Genomic DNA, 8,222 nt, shown 5'->3' on the forward strand with positions numbered 1-8,222 from the left:
TTGGTACTACATGGATAGGAGAAATCCACACACTGTCAGAAATTGGAAAAATTATACCTGTATCCAACCATTTAAGGATTTCTACTCTTACCACTTCTTTCATGTTTGGATTTAACCTTCTTTGAGTCTCAACCACTGGTTTAGAATTTTCTTCCAATAAAATCCTGTGCATACAAATAGTTGGACTAATTCCTTTAATATCAGAAATTGTCCATCCTATAGCCTTTAAATGCTTCCTTAAAACACGTAAGAGCTTGTCTAATTGTTCCTCATTTAATGCTGAATTTACAATCACAGGCAATGTCTCTTTTTCTCCAAGAAACGCATATTTGAGGTGCTTAGGCAGCGGCTTTAGCTCAAGCTGCGGTGCTTGCTCACATGATGGTGGAGGTAGCCCTTTGCTCAGTCCTAACGCCTCGTATGCATTTTTCCTTTTATAAGGAATTTGTGCCTGCAAAAATTCAGTCATTTCTTCAATCTGTTCCTCTTGTATACCTATACCATTAAGACAAAGTTCAAGAGAATCATTATCAAGATTTACTTGACTCATTTCTAATGCCAATTCATCACATATGTCAACCGAATAAACATGGTCGGTAAAAGAGGGATATTTCTCTACTTTACTCAAATCAAATTCCACTTCCTCTTCACCGATTTGAAACTTAAACTTACCTCGTTTGACGTCTATTATTGTACCTGCAGTGGCCAGAAATGGTCTACCAAGTATAATAGGTACATTTACATCTTCCTCCATATCTAAAACAACAAAATCGACAGGAATAATAAATTTCTGCACTTTAATGAGCACATTTTCCAATATGCCCATTGGATGTCTAATAGACCTGTCAGCCAATTGCAAGGAAATGTTAGTACGCTTCAACTCTTTCAACCCCAATTGCCTAGCCACAGTTAAAGGGATCAATGACACACTTGCACCAAGGTCACAAAGTGCTTTAGAAAATTCTACATTACCGATAGTGCAAGGAACTGTAAAACTCCCTGGATCTTTCAATTTGGGTGGCAATTTATTTTGTATGATTGCACTACATTCTTCTGTTAATGCAATTGTCTCACTGTCTACCAACTTCCTTTTCTTGGTCATTATCTCCTTGAAAAACTTCGCGTACGAAGGAATCTGCAAAATAGCATCCACAAAAGGAATGTTAATATGTAATTGTTTAAAAATGTTGACAAATTTCTCAAATTCTGTCATTTCTTGAAGGCTTCAATCTTTGAGGGAATGGCACCGGTGGAGGAATTGGTGTTGCATCTTCCATTTGCAGTTCATTTTCCTCTATCTTTTCTTTCCCTTTTTCTTCCTTGCTTCCCTCTTTTAACTCACTCAATTTCTTATTCTCTCTTTTTTCAAACTCTCTTCCACTTCCAACTACTGGCGGCTCAACTAATTCCTTACCACTACGGAGGGTTATGGCCTTCACATGCTCCCTTGGGTTCACTTCAGTTTTGCTAGGTAAATCCCCTTGGTTGCGATTATTAACCGCATTGGCAATTTGGCCTAATTGGACCTCAACATTCCTGTACATATTGGTGAGTTGGTCCATTCTTCCCTCAATTCTTTCAAACCGTTGAGTAGTGGCACTAGCTAACTTTTCAATTTTATCATTTGATGCATTGGCTAGCTTTTCGATTGCCAATTCCCAAGCTGGTTTGGACTCATGCAGTGTTTGCTTTTGTTGAAAACCTGGTGGATTAATTGGTCTTTGTTGGTTCCCTTGATCTTTCCATCCAAAATTCGGGTGATTACGCCATCCTGGATTATAAGTATTGGAGTATGGATTGTTTTGGGGTGGACGGTTGTAATTGTTGAGATATTGAACCTGTTCACTGCTAGAACACATAAAATCATCATGATCTCCGCCGTAAATGGTACAACTTGCAACAACTACTCCTTGATTAGAACTAGAACCAACTTGCCTATTAAGCATCTTAACCACATTATCCATTTTTGCACTTAACATATTCAAGGTATCTACTTCAAGCATACCTGCGGTTCTCCTTGAATTACCTCGTTCGTTTGCCCATTGGTAGTTGTTAGCAGCCATTTCTTCGATCAATTGCTGAGCTTCCTCAGCTGTCTTTCCCATTAAAGCTCCTCCCGCTGCTGCATCTACATGTGTCTTTGTTGGATAGGTGAGACCATTGTAAAATGTTTGGACTACTAGCCAATCGGGTAGACCATGATGAGGGCATCTTCTTTGCAATTCCCGATAACGCTCCCAAGCTTCATACAATGTCTCTCCTTCCTGTTGAGAGAAACTTGTTATATCCATTCTCAATTTAGCAGTTTTTCCAGGTGGAAAGAATTTATTAAGAAAAGCCTTAGCTAATTCATCCCAAGTAGTAAAAGTATTTGGAGGATGAGATTGTAGCCAAACCTTAGCCTTGTCCCTTAGTGAAAATGGAAACAATCGAAGTTTAATCGCATCTTCACTAACACCATTAAACTTAATTGTATCACAAATTTCAAGAAATGTTGACAAGTGAGAATTTGGATCCTCAGTAGCATTACCTCCATATTGAGATTGTTGTACCATTTGAATCAGTGATGGTTTTATCTCAAAGTTATTAGCGTTTACCGTTGGTCTTACAATACTAGTTTGAGATCCTTGTGCTCCCGATAAAGCAAAATCTCGCAGAATTCTCCTATTTGATTCCTTTTTCTGCCATTTCTTCCTCAAATTGTAATTCTATCAAGATATCTTCTATTGGCTGCCAAACCTCTTGTTCCTCTTGATGTGATGTATTCCTCCTTTGTCTGCGTAATGTTCTTTCAATTTCCGGATCGAAATGTACAACTCCTCGATTTGATCGGTGCATACACTACAAACAAAAACAAGAGAAAATTTTTATACTTTTAATTCAACAACTTGAATAAAGATAATGAAATTTATCTAAATTAATAGAGATGATGAGACCCTAATATTGCCGATCCCCGGCAGCGGCGCCAAAAACTTGACGGGATATTTTGTATCAATGCAAGTTTAATTCCGATTTTACACCCGTTGGACTGCAAGTATACAGGTCGCAATTGTAGTACAAGATGTATATCGGGTCGATCCCACGAGGAGCAATTCAAACAATTACTAAGCCCTTATTTTCTCTATTATTTAGACTAACAATTAATTTGAGCAGAGAAAATCTAATGCTGTAATCTACAAATCTGATATACAAATCTAGTTTAACAAATGCTGAATGCAAATAGAGAAATTTCACTTAAGGAAGATTCTAGGGATGTAGATTCCACTTATGGCATAAACAACACAAATGAATGGATTTACTTCTTGCTATTATTCTTGCTTAACCAGAGATTCATTTCCAAAGTTTCCAAGTCTCATTTTCATGATGAAATGGCCTAAAACAATATAGATTTCCCTATTTTCATGGTGAAATACTACTACTACTCTGTTTTATTTCATGAAATGCTAAGTAATCCACCTAAGTGTATCTCTATTTTCATGAACATACAACTCAAGCTCTACTCATGTGTTTCCATTGTTATTACCAATTCTCATTGAACAATAACAACTATAACCAAACTATTGGTGATCAATCAATAGCAAGTAATCACAGCTACACAAGTAGACAAGTTAATACAAGATATAACAAGTGTACATCACATTCAATTTATACTATTTAGCCATAAGTTTCATCTACTCCCTAGATGAAGAAAGTTAGCTACTCATGTATGATTCAACAATCAGAATCACAAGTTTATTGCTGCAAAACATCATACAGTACAAGTATAAGAAAGATGAAAGAAAGCTTAGCCAACTGAAGGTGAAACTCTCTAATTCCTGCTATGCTCTTGCACAATCTGATTACAAGTGAAAAACTCCAAAGACAAAATGCTTCTCCAAGACTCCTAACTAGAGAGAAACTTGTTACAAAATGAAAAACTAGCTACGTATGGTCATCCCCTGCTTCTCCTCTGTGTTTCTGCATAAAAGGTGGAAGAAATTTCATTCCTCTCACTTCATAATTTCCTCCACTCAGATTTTGTAAAAAGAAGTCAAAGATATGATATTTCCTTTTGTCCATACTCATTTGGTCTTCTCTTTTGTTGCAGAAGCATGTGCCACCGATTTCTGTCCCTCAAAATAGCTGGAAAGTTGTGAAAAAGGTAAAGAAAAACGGCTGTTGCACTTGCTGAGGAGAGAGACAGATCCGAGCCTCGGATCCGAGGAGTGAAAATGGATCCGAGCTCGGATCTTCAGGATCCGAGGGATTTCATAATGGATCCGAGGTCGGATCGTCCTGACCTCGGATGCTCTCCGCCAGAAGTACAGACGAGAGTTCGGATCCATCTTGTGCACACGGATCCGAGCTCGGATCCGTGTTGACCAATTTCCAGTTTTTCACTTCTTCTCTTTTTCTACATTTTTGCTCCTAATTTCTTGTGTACTTTGTCCTCTGGATGACCCTTACATTTCTTTGAACTTGTGCATGAATTTCATACATCAATTACCTTCACAAATTCACAAGATTAACGCATTAATTCACTCATTTATCAATTTTTTGAAACCTTAATCAATATTTAAGCAATTATCACCAAAAGAGTTCAAATATGGCTTAATCTTCTCAGAACATACCAAAAATTAATGCCAAATTCATACAAAATGTACGTTAAATATTCACTTATCATGTAGCTCTGTGAGGGTTGTCCTGAGGGATAGTAAAACTTTCTAACTTGACCGAGTGGAGTTCGGGGCAAGGAGGAGGTGAACCTTCCTTTGTACACAAGAGTGATTGTAATTCATTAATTTGAAGAAACTTGTTTGAATTAATCTACAAACTCAAGAGGAGTTGGGTAGTTAATTGGTTTGCAATTCTTTTCTTTTTATTTACTTATTGTTACGTTTGTGATTTTTACATTGTTTATCTTTTCCATTCGGTTGTCTTCGATCCTTTCATTAAGAAAGACAAACAAAAAACACAAGAAATTACAACCCAAAATCTCAAAAATTGAAAATTGTGCATTGTGGGCATTATGGGCATGAGAAAAATAAAATAACTATGCAAAATCTGCCAATTGTAGCAATTCTTGCTCTTTAATCTTGTTAAGAAAATTGTGCTGGATGATTTCCAATAGTTTTATTAATAAAATTTTCTTATTTATACAAAAAAATTCAAAGGGTAGTTTCACAAAAAGAAAAAAGAAAAAAGACAAGCATAATGAATGATTTAGTCGTACATGGTGGCATATTTCATTTACTTTCAAATAACGAAGTATATTTTAAAATTGATCACATTTTGAATAATTGTGCATTTTGCTTTCATGTGAAACTCATACATTAGCCGACCATAAGTAAATTAAGACGAGTTATTTTACTTTAACTCTATCTTTTGCTTGCTTCAATGACTTTGATCCGATTAATTCTATTTGCTAGTAACAAATACCACAAAGTATGCTAATTGTTATGCAGACTAGGCTTCATCCTCAAAATTAAAGTGCTTTTTTTTAATATAGAATTGTAAACAAATTAATCAAGTTTAAGGTATCATATTTGCACAAGAAGCATCCATAGGACCTTAGGGTCGGCTCCCCAACATGAATTGCGGGAGCCCACATTGACATCTTGTGTGACCATCTCACTGACTCTCAGTCCTTTTTATTCTTAGCTACCAAGAATGCTAAAAGAGTCCTATTTGTTTGGGTTTTTATAAACAAATATATATTATAATGATGTTAGCATGACATAAGCGGAATGACGTACATGGGTGTATGTCAAACATGTGCGGCAAGTTTCCTCTTTTTTTTTTTTTTTTTTTTTTGAGGAAAGCTATGGTTATACTTTTACCTGTGCAAATAAATTTAAGTTACTTGTTCATAAAATTACAGATATCATTAATGAAAAGGTGAAAAATGACGAAAATTTTCTGGTGTATAGACTTGCTTTTGAGCTATATAATCAAATTCTTGGTGCTATTAAAGAATTCATTGGATACTTTCATAATTTCAACTCACCCATCTATTTGCCCCCAGCGGATGGTCTGACCGTTTCCGTAGTTTGGTAATTACTAACAGGTCTAAAACTCCGAACAATGATTTTAATATTAATTAAACTTAAAATTTTACACACGTAATATATATTTAGATCCACTGATACACACATGTAAAACGAATATTAATCCTCAAATAGTCAATGCTGTAAAGTCTTCTTCCTTTAATACATCATTGTCGACACGACCTAATTTATACCTCAATCAGCACTAGAAGTCCGAAGAAGAAAAAACACTGCTCTAGAACTTTTTGGACCCCATTGAGTTTCATATCCCAACAAAGGATGCCTGGCCGACCACATTTGTTAAGAAAAGGCGGCTCCAGCAACTCCTGTATCATTCTCCCAAGGTGGAGGCAGAGAGAGTAATAAATCAAGTGCGAAAGCAACCAAATGAGTTTTCTCAAAGAATTGAAAGAGTCTCAATCGAGGATGGGAAAGGATTTTACATTGTCATGGCACAGAAAAATCCTTTTCTCAATGCAGCTGTTTATTTGTGCAGAATGTCATTAGCAGCGTGTGAATCATGGGGCAACTTGCGATGACTTAGCAGCGCTAGAGTACAAAGCATCTTGAGAAAAAAGTCCTGACTGAAATCCATCCATCAGAAATAATTTCAGCCAATCAAACCTCGACGACCTTCATCTCCGACCGCCCCATTTCCTTAATACTACTTGCCTAGCTAACCTTGCCAGATTTGCCTTTTTCTCTCCTACACACCAAAATACAATTCATACACTAAATTCTTACAAAATTACTGCAAAACAGCAGAAGAGAAAAAAACAATACAAAATTATTGTTTCAGATTCTTTTGAACTTGTTAAAGACCTAATTAAATTTTGCCAATTTCTGTTTAAACCATGATTGACGAGAACGACATTTTCATTAAGCAGCTAAGTCACAATACTTACTAACCGATTTTTTTAAACCGGGTATCCTTCTGAAGCTGTGGCTTTTCGATGCACGTCAACAAAACAATTAAAATAGATTAAGAAGAAGAAATAGTAGCCAGACAAAAAGTTGGTTGGTCCTTGAAACATTAAGTTTGAACATTTTTAGCAATCTTAAATGTTAATCGTATACTTTTAGTCATTCAACTTCAAAAACCATGCACTTTTAATTTTTCCATCAATTTTAACGGTTAGACCTAATAAAATTTATATCAAAATGACATAATTTTGATCATCTTCTTCCTCCAACTACTTGCTAGCGGTCAACGCTGGTGGCCAATGATTAACAACTATCTAGAACGACAAGATGTAGATGAAATTATACGTCTAGACTTTATGGTTTTGTGTAGATTCCAAATTTATGTTCAATTTTCTATGAATCTTGCAAGATTTGAGTAGATTTAAAAAAAAAAAAAAAAAAAAAAAAAAGAAGATAGTTTTACCACCATTTTACAATCCTTTATAATGTCTTTGGAATCACATATCAAAATATTCCTTGGAATAAGAAAGTTCAAAGAGGCAAGGACTTTGGTACGAAATTACTAAATTTTCACTCGTGATTATTTCCATATTAATTACTTCAAGGCCCATTTTGTGTTAAATTCTCTAACACTTATTCCACTGAATTCCTTATTTTGATTTATTTGGTCATATTTGCATCGAATAAAAGCCCTTTTTCTAAGGACTATCTCTTTTCCTATTTTAACTTATCATACCTTTGGTTTTTACATATGGGATTGAGTGTGGTGCAATTTTTAACAGCCCCAAACAAACAAAGGCTAAAAAATATGTGCTTTTAGAAGTTAGCGGGAGAAAAAATTAAAAATAATAACTAATAAAAGAATATAAACATAATAGTTTGAGGACCAGCAGGATACCTCGTTTGGTAAATGAATTTTTTGGGTATTTGTCTAAAATTTTACTGTAATTTATTATAAAAGTTGTAGGAAAAACTTTTGAAACATGTAAATTTTTGAATATTTTAAAATGCGTGGTTTAAAAATTTTAAAGAGTTTTTTGAGATTATTATAGTTAAAATTATTTAAAAAATTTATATAAGATAAACTTCGCTAAACATTTATTGTTATTGTCTGCGTTGGATCCCAGATAGATCCACGTCCACATAATGAGTTCGCTTGTGGATCGTGATAAAAAAAAAAATAGTATTTATCTTTGGATTGGACCTGCGCGCGTATCCGCTATAAATAAGGCTTTTGAAAGTTGATTCCTTCCTTTAGTTATACGACCCCGT

At 35.1% G+C, this 8,222-nt stretch overlaps 1 protein-coding gene and 1 non-coding gene across 2 annotated transcripts; one reads left to right on the forward strand and one right to left on the reverse strand.

Annotated features, from left to right (window-relative positions):
- Window positions 1-1,199: 1,199 nt before the first annotated feature.
- On the reverse strand, window positions 1,200-2,555 carry LOC140007290 (uncharacterized). The gene has a single exon (XM_072050006.1). It carries the CDS (start codon window positions 2,553-2,555, stop codon window positions 1,200-1,202), a length of 1,356 nt encoding a protein of 451 aa, XP_071906107.1.
- On the forward strand, window positions 2,194-2,300 carry LOC140007918 (small nucleolar RNA R71). Its single transcript, XR_011815362.1, has one exon. It is a non-coding gene; the product is annotated as a small nucleolar RNA R71 (small nucleolar RNA).
- Window positions 2,556-8,222: the final 5,667 nt, after the last annotated feature.

The sequence above is a fragment of the Coffea arabica genome, chromosome 5c (genome assembly GCF_036785885.1).
Source record: "Coffea arabica cultivar ET-39 chromosome 5c, Coffea Arabica ET-39 HiFi, whole genome shotgun sequence".
In the NCBI taxonomy this organism is placed as follows: Eukaryota; Viridiplantae; Streptophyta; class Magnoliopsida; order Gentianales; family Rubiaceae; genus Coffea; species Coffea arabica.